The 23,574-nt window shown below is 43.1% G+C and overlaps 1 protein-coding gene, 1 long non-coding RNA gene and 1 pseudogene across 4 annotated transcripts; 1 reads left to right on the top strand and 2 right to left on the bottom strand.

Annotated features, from left to right (window-relative positions):
* Nucleotides 1-6,404: 6,404 nt before the first annotated feature.
* Nucleotides 6,405-8,777, bottom strand: LOC121813213. The gene is made up of 2 exons (XM_042216836.1): nt 8,592-8,777; nt 6,405-8,444 (listed from the first exon to the last, which is right to left on the bottom strand). Exon 2 carries the CDS (start codon nt 8,256-8,258, stop codon nt 6,405-6,407), a length of 1,854 nt encoding a protein of 617 aa, XP_042072770.1. The 5' UTR covers nt 8,259-8,444; nt 8,592-8,777.
* Nucleotides 8,778-16,089: 7,312 nt separating this feature from the next.
* Nucleotides 16,090-19,179, top strand: LOC121813212 (annotated as a pseudogene).
* Nucleotides 19,180-19,469: 290 nt separating this feature from the next.
* On the bottom strand, nt 19,470-22,416 carry LOC121813214. Of its 3 annotated transcripts, none has more exons than XR_006053575.1 (3): nt 20,277-22,416; nt 20,006-20,195; nt 19,470-19,715 (listed from the first exon to the last, which is right to left on the bottom strand). It is a non-coding gene; the product is annotated as an uncharacterized LOC121813214 (long non-coding RNA). The 3 variants fall into 3 exon arrangements; XR_006053576.1 differs by having other exon boundaries at nt 20,103-20,195; XR_006053574.1 differs by having other exon boundaries at nt 19,470-20,195.
* Nucleotides 22,417-23,574: the final 1,158 nt, after the last annotated feature.

Genomic DNA, 23,574 nt, shown 5'->3' with positions numbered 1-23,574 from the left:
GACCCTATCTAAATCCCAGTAACGAGTAACGCGTTCCTGATTTTGGCATAATAACTAGTTACCGTGCTCGTTACCACAATAATAACGTAGTTACTGTAACGCGTTACTTAATAACGCGTTAGTCCCAACACTGTTCATTTGTTAAAGACTTGAGGCCGGATACCCCACCCCCAAACTTCTGAAGTTCTTTCAGATTGACTGTTGAGTTCTTTGTCACCTCTCTGACCAAAGCAATTCTTGTGCAGTTCCTGTATTTGACACACGGCTGTGGTCAAACAGAGGTGTGTCTATTTTTTACCTGTGACATGCCCAGGATGTATAAAAGCTTTGATGGTCCCTGCCACCCACCCACCATAACCCTAAGTTAAATAAGCAGTTAAAAATGGTTGAATGGATTCTGAAATCACATTTTCACTTTGTTATGAAATGTACCGAGAGTAAAAAACATCAATTTATAAATGAACCTTAAACATTTATAAAAAGTTAAAGGACTCTGAATAAATACAATTTTATATATCATTTATCACCAGCAGTACCTTTATATGAGTGCTAGAAACCATCGCATATCTGAGAAGAAAATCAATTTAATAGCTATCCATCTTCAGTGTGAGATAAAAATGAAAACATGCTTTCTGCATTTTACAAATGTGCATGACCTCCACACCAAAAGAGAAAATGGCCTCAGCCCTCGCCTTAGTAGAGGAAAAGGAAATGCTCAGTCTTTGAGAAACTGAGCCTGATTTGTGCGTACCTTTACATAATCACATCATACAGCTAACTGAACTGCAACCTCAGTGCTGCATCAATGAGAAATATTCAGGAAAAAGAGAGAATCACATGTGAACCATGCATTACTTGCCACCCATATTTATTGAAAGAATACAGCTACTACTTTGTAGTTACAAATAAATGACTGGAGGCAAAAACCAAACACCATGACACTACCATCGATGTCTGTGCCAAACTGACATTCTGTCACACAGCAGTAGCTCAAACAGTGTCTTTGCCAAGAGCTTGGTGTATTTCTTTAAGAAACATCAGTGAAACATCGACTGGAAAAATAAGTTAGAACGAACAGGGCCAGTAGTCAGTACATGACCTTCTTCTGGTCCAAATAGATAGCTCTGTCATCTACAATGTGTGTGTGTGCTTGCAAACATGTTTGTGAGAAAGTAGTATTACCCAGTATTCTGCCACCTCTGTTACACCCCACCCACACTCTTTTTCTCTTTCTCTCCATAATAGGTCTCATATTCAAGTGTTTATTCAAACTGTGAATGGTGGAAGTTAAAGAGAAATGGACAAAGTGAAAGTCAATGCATTTTGCTCGATATCACAAAGCAGTTACAATGCTCATTTGAGGCAGCAAAGGTTTGAGCTGATGGAGAATTGATGTAATAAATGGTGGTCATAATGCCTTTGTCGAACACCTAATGACACAGGCTACATGAGATCAGGCCAGTGAGCACCAATGGAAAACACTTGAAAAGTGTTGCAGCACTTTTTCAGTGAATGTGTGAAATGTGCAGAAATGCTATTTGATATAAATTATGAGGGTATCTTTGCTGTTCCGAGGATTGCGCTCTTCTGGACAGATTTTGGATGTTGTTGATCTGCTAGAGCCACTCACCCAGCTTGGGGGTCACTGCACCGAGTGCTCCGATTACAGGATATCTCTAAAAATAGTAGTAGTAGTGGTAATACACAGAGTACACTGTGGCGGGGTGTGGTTTATGGTGTCGGAGGAGGCTGACTCACACACCTGATCTCATCGTTTAATCATGTCTCCCCTCTAAAAGATGTTTTTGCTGGACCTGAGGTGAAGGGTGTGTGTGGCGTGTGCTACAGAAGCAGGGCAGCTGGGAAGCTGCACAGCCAATAAAGACGTGCAAAACTGCAATGCTGCTGTTGTCGAATTCGTTATTGTCACATACACACAAACACAGAAACCAAAGGAAAAAGAAATCCTGCAATAAAGCTTCAGTAAACATCCCTGTATGTCTGATTCACCTACTTCATCCCTCTGCGTGACATTTCTTCTTTAGCTTAAATACACCAGCCTTACGTGGATCAGTGTTAATCCATATAGGAGTGTTGTCTTCCCACGTTAACGCATCAAACTGTGCCATCACAAGACCCATAGCATATGTCTGATAAAGTGGTGCAGTCAGTCCTAATGACAAGTTCACATGTGCCACAGTCAGCTGTCAAAAGGCTTCTCCAAACATTTCTATTTATCATGTACATGACACTTCCCCCACTAGTAATGTATTCTACCCCCTGCTGCTCTGTTTATGCAGTGTTCGCATTCATGGTGATTTCAGATCGCTGCTTTCTGGGTGTCTATCACAGGGGACAAAGAACAGCTAAACTGGATTGTTACTCTCTGCATCAATTTTCTCCTGACGTTATCATTTCAGCACTGCTCGTCTCTTTCATATTCCCGTTCCCTCTCCCCCTCGTGGTTTCATTTCCTCTCCGTCATCCCTCAAACACATCTCTTTTCTTTGCCTTTTACGTGTCCTGACCTCTTAAAATTTCCCAGCATCTATGTCTGCTGCCACCACAGTGTGTGTGTGGGGGGAGGGGAATTGGAGGGCTGTTCATACACACACACACACACACACACACACACACACACACACACACACACACACCTGCTGTGGCTGTGTAATATTTAATCCAGTACAGTTCCACTGATGCTCACTGCTGGCACTTTATCTCTATACATGGCTTGTTACACTGTTGACTAAGCAAAGAAAAAAAAGACAAAATAAAAAAAAACGGAGGCACTAACATCATGCCAGTGCACTTGAAAGTCAAAGAACAAAGAATTGAGGTACTGTTGAAAGGTCTGTCAGTGGAAGAAATAAGGGTGTGGGTGCAAGACGAGGGGAAAAGGCCTCTGAGGTAAAAACATCTGATTGAAGGTGAGACTTGAAACACAACAGTCAGGGTGGAAAAGACAAAGCATAGCAGAAAAAAAGCAAGAAACGCAGAAGGAGAAGGCTTTTTTTTTGGGTGAGGAGTCGACTGGAGGCGAAAGCTGTGATCCTATTTCTCTCTCTTCATGACACACTTCATGAGTTGCCAAATTAGACGTGGAAGTTATGAAAAAGCACTTGAACAGGCAATTATTTTCCCCTCATGAAAATCCCTGTGTTAGTGTCGGCTTATTAGGAGATGAATGTGCCTGGCATTTAGCTTGTTGTGTGTTGCTCAAATGAATGGAGAGAGCTTTGGAGGGACTTTATTAGTCTCTGACACGCAAAACGCACTCACATGCTGCTTCAGAGATTAAAGGGTGTGAGAAAACTGAAAACCCATAAGCACCTGAACGTACCCATTGTCTTCTAAATAAATGTATATACTCCTCATTTGTTTTCCATTTTTAAGAAATCATAATTACTACCTGGATTAAATTTACTAATGGGCAAAACACCTGACACCACAATATAAGAACTACTTCCTGGTTATTAGATTTGTGCAAAGAAAACCCTTTGCTTATCCTCAACCCCAGATTGAAAAATGATCGTTAGGTTTAGGTTGTGCTTTAGCCACATGCTATTCAAATCAGTTCATTTCACTTTCATATATATATATAGCACCAAATGATAACAATAGTTGCCTCAAAGCCTTTTATTCTGGTATAACGGTAAAGACCGCACAATGATAGAGAGAAAACCTCAGTCAAATAACCCCCTTTGAGTAAGCACTTGGCGACAGTGGCAAGGATAAACATATTTTTAACAGGAAGAAACCTCTAGCAGAACCAGTCTGAAGCCGGAGTGGCTGTCTGTCATGACCAGTTAGGGGTGAGGGGAGTAAGACAAGACAAAAGACACACTGTGGAAGAGAGCCAGAGATTAAAAATAACTAATGATTAAATGCAGAGTGGTATATAAGGTAAACAGTTTAGTTTCAGAAACTAAAACTAAAACATCTTACCTTTAAAATCCAATGTCTCACTGGCATCTTGTTCTCAGAGTTCTGCTGTTATAAAATATTGCATTTGGGCAAATTAAAGATGTGCCAAGTCTGAATGAACGCAGTCACATAAATGTAAACCTAACCCTATCCCTATTTCTCCTATGTGTCCAGGCATGTAGGTGCAGAGGTCAAAACTGCTGACTGAGTTCAAATTCCTATTTTGCCTTGCATGTTAGGGAAATTGGTGAATGCAGATGTGAGAATCATCAGTAAGACATAACATAATAAATAAGTAGAAGTCAAATTCAAATTAAAAAGTATCTGAATAAATTGGAATGTACACGTTTACACCTTTTTGGAAATTGTCAACAGAGGTTCAGGGTTTATTTGTTTAAGGTACAAACCACATGTGTACAAATAGATACCCCCTTCAAGGGTACCAGAGCATGGCACCCCACCTTATATTGTAATGACCCACTGACAAGAAGTTGTACCTGTAAAGGTATAAAAACTTTGTAAACATTTCTTTAGCGTTTTGTCCATTTTTCTGCAAAAGGATCAACAACAACATGAAAAACTCCTTGCACAAACCATAAAGCATATATTTCTTTGGCAAATGTTAGCTTGACTAACATCATTAATCACTGCATTTGAACTGCTGTAGCCAACAGACTTTATTGAGGTTGCTGGTGGGTCTAAAATAACCAATCCAATGCTGAAATGTCCTAAAATGCAGTGGTTGAGGGTGATAAAGCCCATGCTTTGTGGTACACATATCTTGTAACTGAAAGTGGTATAGCTATGTTATATTCGTTCTTCAGCTATAGTGTGCACAGAAGTATTGAAAAACCTGGAAAATACTTAAATCAACCTGAAGATGCTTATGGTGAAACAAATACCTGCTTATTTAAAAAAAATGTCTATGGGGACCCATAATAAAGCTTACAGTAGTGTAATAGGCCCACTGGGAAGGTGTAGCATATTGAATAACGTGTTTTAGATCACAATTTTTTCAGTCTGGGCAAAAAGGGAAGACATTTTTCAGAAAATTGCTGAAAGCTCACAGAGGGCCTTTCTGCCTCTTAAAACTTGACATTTAGGAGAATCACTAAAAAAAAAGATGATTAGAGTCTTTGTTCAACTGATTTGTATGATGCGAACATGTTCCTTTATCACAGAACTTATGGGAAATCTTGCCATACACATACAGGTTATGTAATCACAACCCTCTATAGTCACATTATAAGCAGAATAATTCCCGGGTTGTGATGTCAGTGAGACAATTCACTTTTGGATTTCTGCCTGAAAAATAAATAGGTTCTGTACCCCCTTTTACTGCAATTTCCATTTCTAATCATTTTGTTCAGGAGAGCTTTTGCTGATTAATTTAATACGATGCAAACTAAGTATGTCAGACACTTTGAATCCAAGAATGAAATTAAGAAATCAACAGGGGTCTAAAAAAACCTCAGGAAATGTCATGCTGTAATAGCGGAGAAAATAAATGGGAACTGCATAATCATAAAAATGCAGGGCAATATTTCTGAAGTACACATACTATTTTGTGTACATTGTGTGTGTGTGTGTGTGTGTGTGTGTGTGTGTGTGTGTGTGTGTGTGTGTTTTCTGCATGAATTCCACAAAATGTGTTTTCATTTCTGGTTTCTTGTCGAGCGTACGTCGTAACGACATCAGCCGTTGGTAGGCGTAGGACCGGTTATCCGGGAGTTTGCGTCTGGGGGTTCGGAACGGGAGTGGTGCAACCCAGCTGTTTGTATTGTCCTTGAAGAAGCCTGCCATCTTTTTCAAAAAGATTACATCTTCAGCTGAATGAGCAAGGTGGTTGTCGTTGCTGGTGTGACAAAACACAGAGTCTCCCAAATTCTCAGCCGTGGGCTTTTGGTGTGAGAGAGCAGATGGCGGTTGACTGGAGATGGCTTTGGTTTGGCTCAGACTGAAGTCCTCCTTTACACTAAGGTGACTGTCGCAGGGAGTGAGATAGCTTGGGCGCCCATTGTCCAATACATAGGTTTTCAGAACATTCACTTTACTTGGCTTGTGGGCATTACCAAGACACACATCGCCAATGATAACCCAGCCCAGGTCAAGCTTCTGTGCAAATGGGTCATTATCTCTGCCATTGATTTGCTCCCTCACTTTGTGAACTCTCAGAAGGTTGCGTCCTATCAGCAACAGAATGTCTGCACTTGGGTCGAGAGGTGGTATTTGAGCAGCTATTGCTTTCAGGTGCGGGTGGTGTAAAGCAGCTTCTGCAGTTGGCACCTCTTCCCTGTTGTTGGGGATGGCATTGCACTCAATGAGCGCGGGGAGAGGGAAACTCATTTTTCCATCTAATGACTCAACCATGTAGCCACATGCTCTTCTACCAGTCGTGTGTGTTACACCACTACAAGTTTTCAGCATGTATGGTTCAGGTGTGGTTTGTATGTTAAATATGTCAAAAAACTCTGTCTTTACAAGTGACTTGCATACATCCTTCTGGCGTTGTCTCGCTGACCCTTGGGATAGACTTGCACTAAGCAAACCTTAGAACAGGATCTCCCTGTGATTTTATTTCCACATACCTCTGTGCATGTGGCAGTAACATCCGGGTCTTGTGAATTTGCTTGCTCCCCGCCGTGCACTTCAGGAGATGAAGGAGGTCTGGGCATTTGCAGTGTTGGGGCAGGATGAAGAGCTGCCAGGTGTTTCTCACTATTGCACTCTTCACACTTAATCATGACTGTACAGTCTTTGGCTTGGTGGCCGGTGGAAGCAAGGCAGCGGTAACAAATGCTATTGTCTCTGAGGAACCTCTTCCTCTGCTCAAGCAGCATAGCTCTAAAGCCCCTGCATCTTTTGAGTGGGTGGGGTTTGTGATGTATGGGGCACTGTCTTTCAATGTCTTCGTCTGCCTTTTTTACCTTTGATCCCTCTGATGATATGTCCATCTTGTGCACTGTAACCGATGACCTTTGGTTGTGGTTACTTAACGGTTTTTCTTTTCTGTAGCTGGACATGTGGTTGGCATAGGAAAGAGTCGTGTTGAAAGGTGTGGTAAAGCTTGGATCATTCCTTGCTTTTGCTTGACGTTTCACAAATTCAACAAAGAATGAGAATGGTGGGAAGCTAACATTGTGGTCTTCTTTAAACTTTGACCCTACCATTGTCCACTTCTCTTGAAGATGGAAGGGCAACTTCTCCACAATTGGATGTACTCCCCTAGCTGTGTCGAGGTAACTTAAACCAGGCAAATAACCATCTAGCTTTGCAGCTTGGAGTTCACACAGCAGATCTGATAGGTCGCGAAGCTTGTGTGGTTCTTTACTGGAGAGCTTTGGAAAGTCTCGTATTCGGGCAAACAGGGAGTTTTCTATTGCTTCTGGTGAGCCGTAACATTCCTCTAGTCTCAACCATATCATGTTCAGACCGGCAGGTGGATGCTTTATGTTGACTGCTTTTAATCTCTTGGCGTGTTCAGAAGACTCTGGGCCTAGCCACTTAATGAGTAGGTTGATTTCTTCAGTGGCTGTTAGACCAAGGTCCCTAACAGTGCTCTGGAATGTGGCTTTCCAACTAAGGTAATTTTCTGGCTTGTCGTCAAATTTAGACAGCCCTCCAGTTATTAGCTGACTCTTGGCTAAGAATCTGGCGAGGTCGCTTGCTATGGTGTCTGCATTATTATTTGAGCTTAATCCGTGCTGCAGTTGTAATGCATCGTGGAGAGTCTGTGGACTTACATCTCTTTGTAGTCGTCTCTCTGCCCCATCTTGTGGCATGAATGAGTACTGCACTGGCTCTTGTTTGGGACAAAGAGGTGTGTACATTACTGGTTGTTTGGATTGTTCATTCTGATATTTACTGTCATCATGGTGAGATGTAATGTCTGGAACCAGGTCAGTGTGGCTGTGTTTATTTATGTATTCACTCACTTTTTGCTCTGGGGTTACTTGTAGGGGTGACAATGGCCACTCTTCCCCTGATTCAGCTTTGTCAAATTGAGCTGCTGCTGACTCCATTACCTCTGCTTTAGCCAAGGCTGCATCTGCTTCCTTTTGGAGGTTGATTACATCCAGAGTTGCTTCTAGACGGGCCTTTTCTACTTTAATGTTCATCTCCTTCTCAGCGTAAGCTAATCTGGCTTTTGCTGCTTGAGCTTCTGCTTGTGCCCGCGCTGCTGCCATACTGGCTCGGGTTGATGCTGACGACCTGCTTGAACATGCTGCAGATGATCTAACAGTCAGTTTTCCTGAAGACTTTGAGGACCTTCTTGAGCGAGTGGACCTTGCTTCCTCGTCGTTTTGACCTTCAGCCTCTGATTTCTCCATGTTAGAGTAGAACTGTCACTCGACGTCCCTCGCAGAGCGCTATGATTTCACTGTACTGTTGCACCCAATGTGACCCAGTGTCCTATATTGAGATTCACAGCCAGCTAAACTCTCTCTTGCATCACTTCCTCCAAGGAACAGGCACGTGTTGTATTTGGACAGGATTTAATGCAAAAAAGTGTGAAACTGAAATGATACAGAATACAGAAATGTCACATAAACATTAGCTTGGGTTGAACTTAAGTGGACATATAAAACACATCAAAAGTTTCCAAATCACTTCAATAATGTCATATACCCTCTCTTAAAGGTAAACACAATTAAGAAACTTACTCATATTGCCACTCAAAGGGATTTAACGGAGTGGATGGCTTTGGATCGGAGGAAAACACACCATGTCTTGCTTCACTCATGAGCAAACACTTCCTATCACACTTCTTTTAGTGACTAATTGGCTCAACATAGCAAACTGTGCAAACCTGCGCCCCCTATAGGCCTGGAGAAATAACATACAAACAGTTCCAGTACAGCTTTGTAAATAAATGGATTACATGGATTACATGGTTCCTGATTCATATTGTCGCGGGTCAGGACTGTTTAGGTTTTGTTTGACAGCTACTTTCTGTCGTTCCAGGCGGCAGCGTTATGGCTGCCATGGTTACAGGGCGACGCTCTCTCTCTCTGCGACTGTGTGTTTCCTGGGTGAGAGAGCGCCTTTTCTGTTGTTGTTGTGCTAAGCTAACAGGCAGAATGCTACAAGCATAGCTCTAAAGAATGTAGCATCATGTTCAGTGTAGTCCGTGCTGCTGGGAGAATGGACTGCCATACACGTTATGTGTCTGTGAGCGCTAGGAGGGAGAAAAAGGGGAGTGGAAAGGTACGAGCAGTCATCGAGCAAAAACGGGAGCTGGAAGCATGTAAATATAATAATAACCACTGCAGCCAAGAAGAGTGCCTGACGAGCCCAGTTGTAAGTAAGCTATTAAGACTCGACTGTACACTGTGTTCGTGTTTTCCTCCGAAAACAACAAGTTCCGTTGGAGCAGCCTTTCAACGCCTCTCTCTGTCTGTCGCAAGAAAAGTTGACCCACACAACAAAGTAGAGCTATTTTTCGGCTACCAGCCGACAGGGACCCCGCCGTATTATGCTGGGCTTACACTGTGCGATTTTTTCAGTCGCGCGATTCAGCTCCTGCTCAAACTGTACGATTGACTCGCAGGGGTTAGAAGTTCATAGGTCACGATGCAGGGTCTCACACTATACGGCCCGATGCTCTGATGCGACCTGAGTGCTCACACTGTGCGTCCATAAAAATGAAGGTTATAACAGAAATTCTGTCGCTCGCTCTCCCTCTCCGTCTTTCACTCACACAGACACACCACCACCATCAACTTTGCTAAATTGCTAATGAAAAACATTGGTCAGGCAGCTGTGATTGAGCAGCAGTGTCGATCCAACTATTTTCACGGTTGTTGTGGTCGTGATAATTTTGTGAGGCCACATCGAAAGGGCTCGGATGGTTCTACAGGTTGTGCCTCCATCGCTTGTGTCCAGATCACACGCTGCACTGCCGTGCTACGCCGTCTTTTTCGCTGACATTTGTGTTTGCGCGTGCGCAGTGTGGCAAACTGCGGTGACACCCTCACGACCAAGCGATTGATGATCGGGAGCTGGTCGTGAGGTGTCAATCGCTTCTCGTTACCCCACGTATACTACACGATGCACGACGCACGATGAAGGCCAAAATCGGGCCGATCGCCAAAACGATCGCACGACTCAAAAATCGGCTCAAAATGGGCCAAAAATCGCACAGTGTGAGCCCAGCATTAGTCAGAGGTCCCTTTACTACAGTTCGGAGTCGCGGACCTTCAGTAATAGTAATAAATCACACAGCAATAGTACATTCACGTTGTTGTAAAAAGCATGATAATATTGTAGCGGGTCAGGGCTGTTCGGGGTTCTGCTTGTACAGTTATGTTTTGTGTATGTTGCCATGGTGACGGGTGACGCCCTCTCGCTGCGACGGTGTGTCCTTCCGGGGTCAGAGGGCGCCCTATGTGTGTTGTGGTTGCCGCGCTGAGCAGTTAGCTAGTGGCAGTGTGTTCTTCTGCAAATGTAATAAACGGCTGTGCTCCCTGGCTAGCTCACGGGAAGCAAGACCAAACGATACCTCCGTCTCCTCCTTGTCTGAACTCGCCACAATATATTAAGTAATCCAAAGTATTCAGAATACGTTACTGTCATTGAGTAACGTAACGGAATACGTTACAGAATACATTTTGGGGCATGTATTCTGTATTCTGTAATGGAATACATTTTAAAAGTAACCTTCCCAACCACTCTAAACTAACCTGTGTCTCTGAGTGGGAGACCAGAGATCACATTAACATGTGTGTCTCTGTATTAACAAACATGCCATATTGGCTTAGTTTATTTTTCTTATCATTGTTGTGAGGAGACCATAAATAGCATTTGTATTTTCTGTTGTACAGTTCATTTGCTGTTATGGATAAAAAGTGTCTTTTTTTGTTTCAAAATAGCTGATAGACCGTGTCACATAAATGGAAGACGCTCTAACCACAATAGTGAGACCTCTCCCCCCATTAACTGCTTATCAGGCACAACTGATACACCTCTTCCATAAACAAAGAAAGGTGCACGAAACCCAAGCCAGAAAAACCAGTCACTAATTCTCTCTGTAGCACAGCGACAGGAGCTACTAGCCCCTGGAGGAACCCAAAAACACAATCGCCTGAACCACGCTCCTGAAGGATGTATCTTGTGTGTCTGATATATATAAACGACATAGCTCCAATAACCAACAAGGACAAAACCAACAGGATGCCACACAAGACATGTACACTCGGAACTGGTTTCACCTGGCATGACTCTCTCCATCATTTCAATCAGGTTAAATTAACCACAAACAACTTCAAATCAAGATAAACTAGGAGGACAACCAAACAAGCAACCAAACCTAGTAGAATTGCAGCTTATTGTTAAAATCAACTGAACACATCAAAACTACAAAATCGATATACTGTATACCACTAAAGTGTGTAAAATCATGCTGGCGACCGACTAACAAACAATAATAACCTGTATAGACTATTTATATGAAAAAACATTGCAGTACTTACTTCATTGAAATCATCTTTAGCCATATTAAACAAACCACATGCTTTGAAGGGGAAAAAACAACCTTTTATGATTTAGAACCAACCACTAGAGAAAATTTCATCTAAGATAACCGCCCCTGACCCTGCAAAAGCAGGACCCGCAATTCGGCCGAACACACACGTCACACCGCTGAAACTGAACGTCAGGTAAAAGTCTCAAATTCACCTGCAACCTCCAATACCCGCGTCAATATGCCCAACCAAAAGTTCTAGGTGAGCTAGTTTTCCTAGATCAGTCTGACTTTTACAAGCCCATTACACCATAAACTCGTAACTGCTAACTAGCTAGCATGACGGAAACCCAACAATATAACCCCAAGAATAACAAAGAAACCACCGGGCGAGATGCCTAATGCATAAATTAACTGCGATAGTATGAACACTATGAAGTCACACTTTCACTCTACACCGTACTAATTAGTGGTGTTGCCACAATGTCTTGCTATATGTGTCGCAAACCGCGTCTTGGCTGTTTGTGGAGGCAAAATACGTCCACACATGACTCTATTTACGCTCAGCCATTGTAATTACAATACTTCCGTATTGAGGGGAAAAGGAAACATGTTCGTCCCGTAACTTCAGCTACAATGGAAAAAGACACAAAGCTGTAGTTATTCTGTGTTTTGCTGCACAACTGCCTCTTCTTCTCTCATTCTCCCCCTCCCTCTCCTGTTTCTACTTCAATCATGAAACTGATCAAGTGATCAGCTGATCGGCTCTTGTTTGTTTATCGCCCACTTTGCTGCCGAAAGAGGAAACCAGCGGATGTCGCGCTAAACAACAGCAGCACGTTTAAGCTTGATCAGCTGTTGTTAAATTTATTTAATATTAATTTCTAGTATCAGCTGATGTTTGCTACCGCTGTACTGCCATATTGGATCTGTAAGGCTGAGTAACCAGAGAGTTCTGGATCATGGCTACATGAACGTACCTTTGTGCGTGGGAGGAGTTGAGTTGAGACAAATAACCCGGACCTTTTAGGTAGCTGAGTGACGAGGCATTGAATGCCAGGGATGAGGTTAACAGGGAGGGGCACAAAGAAATCACTTTTCTTTCTATTCTCATTTAAAATGTCTACGCTTTTAATAAATAATTATCTGAATCTTACAACAAACGATTGATAGATTGATCATATATACCATCAGAGACAGTGAACATCACTGTCACAACAGCGTTTATTTTCATTCAAAGGCTTTATGATTTTTCCTATAATGGTGGGCCGCTCAGATGCCGGACGATTTCGCCTCGCCTGTATGCAGCTCATCTGCAGTCTGGTGTTCCTACATCTTCCTATTCAGAAGGCAGAATTTCCAGAGTTCTGAGTACAATCGAAAGCACCACGACTGCAGTTTTTGTGTTGGATGTAAAAGGCGCACATGACGCTGTGACGTAGGCTAGAATCATGGCAGCAGTCAATGAGGTCCAGGCGTGGGATTTCTCTCGTGGAAATGTGCACATTATCTTTTCCTTTCTATTGGTAGGTGGCACAGTGCACTGTGGCAAGTAAGCAAGCTAGAAGACTGGCAGTCTGGCTGGTATCTTTTTTTTTTTGTGCAGATGTCTTTAATGCACAACTGTGAAAAAGAGCTAACAAAAGTTATGTGAAATTGCACAATTCCATAAATTCATTCCAGTTTTGTTTCTATGAATAACACAAATATCATTGTGAACCGGGATTGTAGTCCCAGAAATAGGAAAAATAATCCAGAACAAATAATTAATTCATCTTTTTCTGATTTCTTAAGCAGAAATGGTGAAACAGCATAAAAGGCACTTTGACGCTCACCCAGCGTCTTTGTTGAAAGTAATAAATAGATTTAGCGTGGTGGTTGTTGGGCAGTCTTGCTGACAGGTATGCAGACAGACACTGAACACAAACTGAAAATCTGAGATCTGTAGACTCATTTGCTAAATCCTCTGCTAATATTTTAGGTAATTTTTGTTTTTTTTCATAGACTAAATGATTTGTTGATTAATTAAAAATAAACAGTATTTAGTAATTAACAGAGGTGAACATAAATATGTAGCCTGGTAGAGCTGGGCGATATAAGATTTTTTCATATCACGATATGTTTTTTTCATTTCAGGCGATAACGATATCTATCACGATATAAGCCAAATAACTATATTTGTAAGATTTAAATGTGCCGTTGCTCACAAGTAAAATGTGAAATAATCAGCAGCTTGTTTTTATTTAAATATTTATTTCCCATAATAAGTTCAACAGGGTAGATGTACTTAAGGAACATGAGACTTTTTCAGATAAATAAAGGCAAATATTGCAAACTACACAAAAGGCAGCCGCTAAAGCGTTTAAGTTTCAAAATAGAACAAACAAAACAGACTAAATTGTCAATTCCACTTAGAAACAAAATATTAATTCTAAAAATAAATCTTAGTTTGTTTTACAGAAGAACAGACAAAATTGACTAACTTTTGTCAATATCAAATAAACTGAGAACTAAAAGGAAATTCTCAATCTCTCCTTGTTGTATAGCTTAGCTTTTCAAACAGTTTTAACTAGAGATGGACCGATCCGATATTGCGTATCGGTATCGGTCCGATAGCTGAGCATTGTACAAAACCCTGTAAAATTTAGCCACAAAGAATTACTTTAGTCTCCGACAAAAGCGAAATGACCGAACACAAAACAAATTAGCGCTTCAGTCAGAGACTGAGGAGCCTACAATACACAACGCTAACACACAACGGTAGTATTAAAAACTGAGACTTAATTTCCACGAAGTTTTACGTGCAAAAAAAAGATATAAAATAATCCCGTCCACACATAAAGGCAGAAATGAAGGAAAACGCTGCTATGAACATGCCAAAGCAGCAGGTGGCGCTAGATTCCTAACCGTGCAGAAATGTTGGCCAATCAGAAGTCTAGAAGCCTCGGTGGGAAAAAGTAAACAAAGCTGGGGCATAGAAGCAGAACCGAGTCGTATGTGTGGAGGGACAGTAACTGTGTGTATATGTAAGCATTTAAACACTGCAGAGAGTAGAATTAACAGTAACAGTATTGTAGAAATTCATTTCACCGAAACAATAACGTGGCGCACAGTGTGACGCATGCACCAGTTTATTGTATTTCCAGACTTGCTTTCGGCACAATTTACAGTGCACGCTACTCTGTTTTTTGTCAGACTTGAAATAGCCGAAATACCTTCACACTACGGAACTTCTATGGCTCTTCCGTTCGACAATCTCTCCGGCATTGGAACCATCATCTGTTTTCTCTTCGGTCACGCTCGGTTGATTTTTCTAGTCGGCACACTCATTTCCTCCATTACGCGCTGGCTCCATTACCCGCTGGCTGCTTCCCAAACAAACACACGTGCGGCTTGGCACTTGTGCTGTACGTAACAAGTCACGCGACGTGACGCTGCGGCTGTGATTGGTTCGGCTCTGCGCTACTTAATTTGGATTGGCTGACCTTTTTTTTTTTTTTTTTTTTTTTTTTGAGGACAAGAGCGGCGAGGTCTATCGCGATAGCTTAATTTCTCTATCGAGTAAAAGTTATATCGCGATACATATCGTTATCGTTCTATCGCCCAGCTCTACTTACTGGGAATAGACCAGATTTTTATCTAGTTTTTTCACACTGATTTCAGATATGAAATCCAATTGAAGCTTGCACGTTAGGTTTAGAGGTACATATATATCACTGGCATTTTTGACACTATATATATACATATATATTTGACACAATATCAATATGGTATATCACCACAATATTGACATTTAAACTACTTCTCACCTAAATTGTTTTACATTTATTCTGAAAACAAAACAGTAAACAATACCAAAGATGTGTTAAAGCATGTTTCTGTCAGTTTGAAAGTTAGTATGCTCACAAATGTTTGCGGCACTTGCTTTGTGCATACTGCACATCCATCTCTCTTTGCAGGAACTAACAGAACTCAGCCATCGTGCTCTGATTGAATTTTTCCATTACTTTTATATCTTGATGAAATCTTTCTCCATGCTCATCACTGACATCACCCAGATTTGGTGGGAAAAAGTTGAGATGAGAATGTAAAATGCGCATCTTCAGTGACATTCTGGCACTCATTAGCAGATATGCTTTCAGCATGTTATCCACAGGCTCAGCATAAGTCCCTGCTCTGTGATTGCCAAGAAAGTTTGGACAACTTGCACCAGTGCTTCCCATGCTGCTGATTCAGTTAGCTTCAGTTCTCCTTTGAAGTCATTGTTGAGCATCGGTTCACAGATTTCAGGGCCAACAAAAACACCTGGCTTAACATTGGCTTCGCTTTTCTCAGGAACAAACTTGTATCTTAAAGCTGAAATGGATCCTAGTTTTCCAATTCTTGGAACATCATAACTAAAAAAACTGAAAAGATGTGCTAATATGGCTTCTACAAGTGATTTTATCAAACAGTGATTTTATCTGTGCCTAAGCACATTGTTTTGGTTTTTTTGCCTGTCCCGTTTGGCTCTTTTGCCATCAGAATTCTGGCTGGGTATCCAGTTATGGAAGCAAGGCGTTAACAAGAGAATTCTGAGTAAAACCAAAGTTACTTTCCCTAGTAACTAGTTACTTTGAAAGTAACGAGTAACTTGAAGTAACTGAGTTACTTTTGATAGAAGTAACTAGTAATGTAACTAAGTTACTAATTTAAAGTAACTTACCCAACACTGGTGCTCAGTGTCTGATCTCAGGCTGGTTCTGCTTGGGAAGACTGGAGAAGGAAAGAGTTCCAGTGGAAACAGCATCCTGGGAAGAGATGCCTTCAGAGAAATCTCCAGTCACTCATCAGGTAAGAGACACACACACAGAGTTTTTAATGGGGAGCAGCAGTAGGAATTCCTTACCTGTTACTTATTTTAGCGAGGACTCTGTAGGTGTGTAAAACGGGACACCATTTCTCTGCAGTTCATATTTGATCTAAATTAAGATGAGGTGATATATGTTTTCTCCTCTTCAGTGGCTGCTGAATGCTCCAAGCAGCAGGAAAGGGTGTTTAAGAAGATGGTCTCTGTGGTCGACACTTCCGGCCTCTTTGACACGTTCCTGCCTGAAGACGTTGTGAAGAGGGAGATCTCCAAATGCATCAACATGTCGGCCCCGGGGCCCCACGCCATCCTGCTGGTCATCAAGGTTGGACGCTTCACAGCAGAGGAAAGAGACGCTGTGAAGAAGGTGGAGGAGATCTTTGGAGAGGGTGCCTGGAGGTACACCATCATCCTCTTCACTCACGGAGATGTAGTTGAGTCAGACTTGGATGAGACCTTGGAGGAGGCAGGAGCTGAGCTGCAGGAGGTCCTGCAGAAGGCTGGAAACAGATACCACGTCTTCAACAACCTCAAAACCAACGACCGCCGCCAAGTCCTGAATCTGCTGGAGAAGGTGGATAAGATGGTGGCCGACAACGGAGGAGAGTTTTAGGCTGTATCCCAATTCAGGGTCTGCAGCCTTAAAGGCCACATTTCAAGGCCGATTACGTCACAGCGGTGCGCCGAAGGCTGTCCCAATTCAAAGGCTGCTCGAAATGCGGCCCTGAAATGCGTCCTTCATTTCCCTGAATTTCAAGGCTGTGGCGGTGTAGACTTCGTGGCCCAACATATCCCAGAATGCATAGCGCGGCAGTGGGTGTGGATAATTTTGCCGAAAAAAAACGGCGGATGAGGGGCGGCCGAAGAGTAAACTTTAAGTACTGAATATTATGTCACTTATTTATGTGCAAATGTTTAATAACGAAGAACATTAAAACATTACTGTTGGCCACATGTCGGCAAAGTCATGTGACATTAGTGACGTTTGTACTAACTTGGTTTTAAAGCCTTTACTTTAAAATATACGCCGTTCAATAGCTGAGCTTAATCTCAGAGAATGATCAAAGCTCATGTAGAAACAAACAAATGAACAAAAGATTTTCTCCTTCATTTCTGTCAAACACAGCTGTATGACACGTTTCCAGCTGTTAGTATCATGGTTGCTAGGCAACCTGGGCAGCGCAACGGAGGCTAGACCGTCCCATTTCACAAGCCTCGCACTTCCGGCCTTAGCGGTCTTTGAGTACGCGGCCCTTGAGGATCGTTGAGGCTGCGTACTTTAAGGCTGAAAACCCTGAATTGGGATACAGCCTTACTCCAACTACACCTACCTGGAAGTTGAAGAAATGCTAAAGAGGAGAGAGTCGGAGCTCAGAGAGTTCTTCAAGAAGAAGCTGGAGGAGGAAATAAAAGCTGTGGAGTCAGAGTACAAGAAGAAGCTGATGGAGGCTCAGGAGGAGAAACAGCAGGTGGAGGAACGGATGAGGTCTGAGCTGGAGGAGTTGAGGCGGTATTACCACATGTTAGAGAGCGGAGTCGGTCAGGTCGTGGAGCAGGTGGCCAAAGACGACTCCTTAGATGAAATCCTCACCAATTTCCACCACACCCTGAAACTGAACGGAGGTGTTTCTGACTCTTGTACAGAGCTGGCACCATCAGTTATGTAGCTTCACATGGATCAACATATGGAACTCTGCAGACTCTTTACAGCTACATGCATGTATTTATTAGTATGTTTTTGCAGCAATTTATGTGATTTTACCAGGATCATTTTCTGTAAGCTCGGTATACTTTATGTTTCTAAAGTTTCACACTGAAAGTTCTCACAGAGTGATGGACTTTCTTTCTGATCACAGTCAAAGAGCTAAAGTGCTCCACCTGAAGCAGTTCAGATTCTGAGCAAACTAAAGAACTAGAAGCTCCATCAACTTTTAGAAGTCATGGATTTTCTCTACTGCAGCTGAAGGCTGATGTTTTCCCAGTGAATTGGTGAGATCTTCAGCATTCATGAGCTGGAAATTTGTCCTGGAACGGCTGATGTGTTTGCAGCACCTGAATGAAACACAGGTTAACTGCAGTTCTGAATGTTGTTTCAAACTCTGATTCTGCCTTTAAATTAACTAAAAAAACATGTTTTTAGTCCAAAGATCAGCAGTTATGCTAATGTGCCTTAGTAGCTACCATCAACTACACAAGGCAAAATCAGTAATAACAAAGTTTATAGAGGTTTAAAGAACCAGCCAGACATTATGACAGGATGCTGTTTACCCTGTTCACAAATTTTAGGTGGTTAACATTTTTATCCTTATGTTGGACGCGGAGAAAAAACACTTCTCTTTCTCACCTGCTGAATCATCAAAGAAGTGAAGAGCGCCACCTGCTGTCCAGTCTGTGCCACGCAGTCAGGGTCGTTACATGAACCGAGTGAAATAATAACCACACAACCCTGTAACCACCTATCTGACAAAGCTGTTGTCTGTAAAAGTAACGTTAAATGAAATGTTAGAGCAAATGAAACCTGAAAGCAGCTGAGGAATGCTGTGACTGTTATACTGCCACCATGTGGTCAGTTCAGCCTGACCAGTTCAGATCTGGTCAGGCTGAACTACAACACTATTCTCTGTAATCTTCATCGAGCAGGCTGTTCAAAAACAAGAGTCATGAAGTGTTTAATGGTCCTCAGATTTGTGATTGCTGGTTATTAAACAGTTTCCTGAAAAAAAGGCAACAATGTTATTGATTATTGATTGAATAGCCTCTTCAAATGATGTCCTTGCACAGGTCAGGGGTGTTACTCTGTTACTATTTAACACTGAGCAGCTCCACGGCGGTGTGTGCAGTGTTGCATTAGGACAGCGGTTCCCAAACTTTTTTCGCTGGGCCCCCTTTGTTTTACAAGAAGAATCCTGCAGGGAGACCTACCTCGGCACTTGTGCAGGTGAAGCCAAAGGGCAGATTTGCTTCCCCATATTTTCTTGTCTTTGGCTTAGAATGAAGTTGGTTTGGAAACATATTCTGCGATGCTTCTACTCCTGCTTTGCGTTTGTGTGGCGCCCTGTGCTAGCAGTGTCCAAGCGTTTTTTTTTTGTCTTCGTCCCTTTTCATACCGCGCTCCCCCCCTGCAATGGCTCTGCGCCCCCCCTAGGGGGCGGGCCCCAGACTTTGGGAAGTTTAACGATGTTAATATTTTATTTTCTGCATGTTTTCTCCATGTCCAAAGTTTTTTTTTCTCTGTCGCTCTCCACTAGAATAATGCACATGAACATGGACCTAACACTGTGGATGAACCTGTATCATCTTTATGCAGACTTTAAACACACAGACATGCACACAGACTGAACACATATTTCTTGTAGAAGTCTTTTACTGGGAATCATGGGCGCTTCATGTCACAGCCAGAAAGCTAGACACAGGTGAATGGACTCAGATGTGAAAACCACTCAGAGACGCAGAGCGTATGAGCGAAGCAAACAGAGTCTGAGAGAAAACACAAAGTGAACAAGAATGCAATAATTACAAAACACAACGATTAAGCGGGAAATAATTCAATAACTTAAACCTTTCTGAGAATTGCTGTGAACGAGTATAGAACTACTAAAGTGAAAACACAGCCTGACTTCTGAGAATGAGCGTACCACTACTATACTGTGAGCTCAGCTTGACTTCTTCAATGAGAACACTAACATGAGAATACAAACACTTTACTGTGAGCGCTACCTCACTTCTATGAGACTGCTCGAGTGCCTCTATGACACATTGATGCTTACAGGCAACACAACACAGACTGAGAAACAGGGTGCTTTGTAACCACTGTGTCTAACTGGGAGGTGGGGTCCATGAGGGAGTCTTGGGGCTCTCGCAGACCTGAGTGAGGAACCTGACACCGGGTAACGTCCAGTGCAGGAACCGAGAGATGTGGCCAGCGAGGAATTAGGAGGCAGAAAATTCTCAAAGTCACTGCAATGAGGGAGACAGGGGTTAGCAGGTGTTCCAGCCATTACTGCAGTGAGAAAAGTGTGAATTTGAAAACAGTCTTACTTCTTTGCGGGAGCAGGCGAGGCATGGAGGGGTAAGAGATCTGGGAGAGCAACAGGGAGCGTCCAGAGAGTAAGTCTGTAAGGATCCGGGGTGGGCAGTGGGGCAGGCAGGTGTTAGCAGTGCTAACGTTCAGAAGCACTTACAGACTGGAGGCAGCTCCTTCTGCACCTCCTCACTCTTCTTTTTAAAGAGAGCTTCTTGTGCCCGTCACTGAAGTGCTGTTGCTGGTTACCAACCACCAGTTTGTTGGACCCGGACCAATCAACACTGACAGTTTACAGGTGCTGACGCTGGACCTGCCAGAGTAGCGCTCTGCTGTGGTTGGGTAGTTGGGTCAGAGGTGGGAGTGTTTCTGATGTGATGTTGCTTCAGATAAACTACCAACCCAGGTTCCTGAAACATTTCTCCCTTAATAAACATTTCATTTAGTTTTCTAGCGCCTCGCAGAGCCAGTGGGTCTTACTCCAGTCATCTCGAAGTGTCTCGAGAAACTGGTCAGAACTCACACATTCGATCCTCAGTTCACAGGAAGAACAGTTCAGGATGCCATAGCCCTCCATACAACCGTAGCTCACTCACAGGACAGTTACATCAGCCTTGTCTTTACTGATTTTAGCTCGGCTTTTAACACCATAATCCCTGCCAGACTGGTAATCAAACTACATGACCTCACCTTTGTGTGTATTCTCTCCCTGTTTCTCCTCTCTCCCAGCCGCGGGGTTTGTTTACGGAAGTTCGCGCTTCCGGGGAGGGCGTGGCTCGGAGGGCCTTCCACCCGGAGGCTCCTCCGCACAGCTGTGGCCTCACCTGCACTTGATCGCTCTGCCATCTGCTTCTAATCAGCCTCCATCTTAGAGCTGTGGTATTTTACGGTGTGTTCACACTGAACGTGATAGACGTGATCAAAACGCGCCAGACGCCCCTAACTTGACGCGTGCAAATTCGCACATCGACGCGTGTCCAACGCGAATTCATTGCAAATTCATCGCGTGTCAAAATATGCAATTTTGACGTGCGTGAACCGGAAATGTGGGAGGAACGTGGGAGGAAGTTGTGCCAGATGGTATCTTTGCTAGATGGCAGCTGTCGAGCTAGCGTTTGAAGAGAGAGTCTCCTTTCTCTATTTACTGTGGAGAGCAGAGCAGCGGCGTAAAGGACGTCCTCGCCGTACCCGCGTTTTGTCTTCATCTGGCTGCCACTTTCGTGCGCCTTTTTCCCAGGTGTCTATTTCCGAATGAAGCTCATAGTTATGGGTGTTTTTGTGCTGTTTTTTCTATTGGACGTGATGGTTATCAAAACCAAACGTGATAAATTTGGCAAGCGCAGGAGACACGACACGGAGGAGATTTGTCAATCAGGCTGCAGAATGCAATGCTGCACTGTGCAATAAAAACTCAGCGAAAAAGCGAAGCAGTGACGGATGAAAAGCGGGACCACTGTGTGCTGTTTATTAAGGCTGTTTTAAACGGCCACAAAGGAGCAGATTGGTTATAATGCAGCTGCTTCAGAGGAACAAACACTGTTTTTATTTCATGTGTAACACCTTTCAATGATGTGTTGACTAAAGTCTATTGACCAGTATAAGTAAAGACATCACACACACACATGGAAACACTGAAACCTGTTTGTGGTGCAGCAGCGGTCCCAGCTGCTCGCCTTTATCTAGACTGGGTCGGCTGCTGATCTCAATATAATCAATGTTTAAAGTTCTCAGTGTTTCTGTGTTGCTGCGTATAGGATCTCCCAGCATCATCACTGTGCTGTCCAATCATTGTGTGCTAGGTTACCCTTATAGTGCGATGTGTGTTTGCACAAAGAGAAGCATGTGTGTCAAATATAAATAAGCACAGAACAGAAACAGCTGCTCGTTTCTTCTGTTTAGAGTCAAGTTAGTGTTTTGTGTCTTTGTTTGAGGCCTGATGTCGAGCAGAGGTGTGTGTAACTGCACTGGTCTGTTATATGTGTGAAGTGTGTGCTTCTCTTCAGCATCATCTTTGTCACTGCTGATTCCTTTGTGTCATCATGTGTTGAGAAGAGAGAACAGTTATAACGGAGGAGCAAAAGGAAGCCCTGAAATCTGCATCAACAAGGAAGTGTTGGCTCACCAGTGATCCCAGCAGAGCCACTGGTTTGGCTCCAGTTGTTATAGATTCAATGATGTTGTTGCTACAGATACATGACGGCTGTTTGATCCTCGACATGTTTAAAGGTGTCCAGTCCTGAGACACTGGGGCTGGAAACAGCTGTGATGTCATTGGACTGTCACACAGACAGAAGTGCATGAAGTGAGCAGCCGAGGAGCCGCTGATGTTTGGATTCAACAGCATTTGAAAGGTCGACACAGACACGTTTGCACACAGAAAGCTGAATCTGTCATATGCCACAGTGAACTCACTGTTCAGTGTTTTTCAGGAAGCTTCTTAACTGCCTCTGCTGCCAAACAAGCAGCTGATGTCCTTGAGAAGAAGCTGAAGAAGTCTCCAACAACAAATACAGGAAGTGGACTTTCAAATACTAGATTCACTTTAGACTCACAGAGAAATGACTCAACCAGCTGTGTTTGACTATATGAAAGGTCAGTGTGTGTCTGCACACAGACTGTTGTGTTGGACTGTTATTCAGTTGTCTGCTGAATGTTTTCAAATGTCTGCATCTCAGCTGTGATGAGGCTGGGGGTCATGGGAGGCCACCGTAGCAGCCTCTTCAACATCATGACATCATCATAAATGCTGCTGGACTGTCTGATGGGCTGACGGTGAAAAAGCCGTCGGGAAGGAAACAGAAGACATTTCAGAGGCTGCAGCAGATTTCTTTGATTCGGGGCCTTTTTCAGCTTTATTGGACAGAGCAGTGAAGATAAGTGACAGCAAAGCAGAGAGAAAGGGGGCGTGGCCCGGGTCAAAGCCAGGCCAGCTGCTCTCCACCTCGTGGTCACCTGCTCATCCTAGTGAGCTCCACCAGCAGCCCTTTCACACACTTTACACTGTCAAACACTGTGTGTGGACCTCAGCTAACAACAGGCTGCATTTAAGTCTGGACTACATGCTTTTATATTGTTTTTATTCCATCAGCAGCTCAACATCATGAGCAGCTTTGACATAAAGACATCAAACTCAGTTGCCTGCAATGATATTTAAAGTCCAGCAGGTGTCAGTATGGAGCAAAACAGCAACACTGTGTCGACACAGTATCGGTACAGTTTGGGGAATGTGCTGAAACGCTTCACGAGGCCTCATCTACCCATCACTAAACAAAACTAACCTCAAACCTGAAATCCTTAGAAAGATATGCAGGGGAG

This window comes from Haplochromis burtoni, unplaced genomic scaffold (assembly GCF_018398535.1).
Source record: "Haplochromis burtoni strain Fernald_Lab_line unplaced genomic scaffold, NCSU_Asbu1 Contig_1283, whole genome shotgun sequence".
In the NCBI taxonomy this organism is placed as follows: Eukaryota; Metazoa; Chordata; class Actinopteri; order Cichliformes; family Cichlidae; genus Haplochromis; species Haplochromis burtoni.
This window is presented reverse-complemented; position numbering and strand designations above follow the sequence as displayed.

Excerpts from the sequence above, each read along its gene's own strand:
- LOC121813213 (XM_042216836.1), bottom strand. The coding sequence starts at position 8,258 with ATGGAGAAATCAGAGGCTGAAGGTCAAAACGACGAGGAAGCAAGGTCC.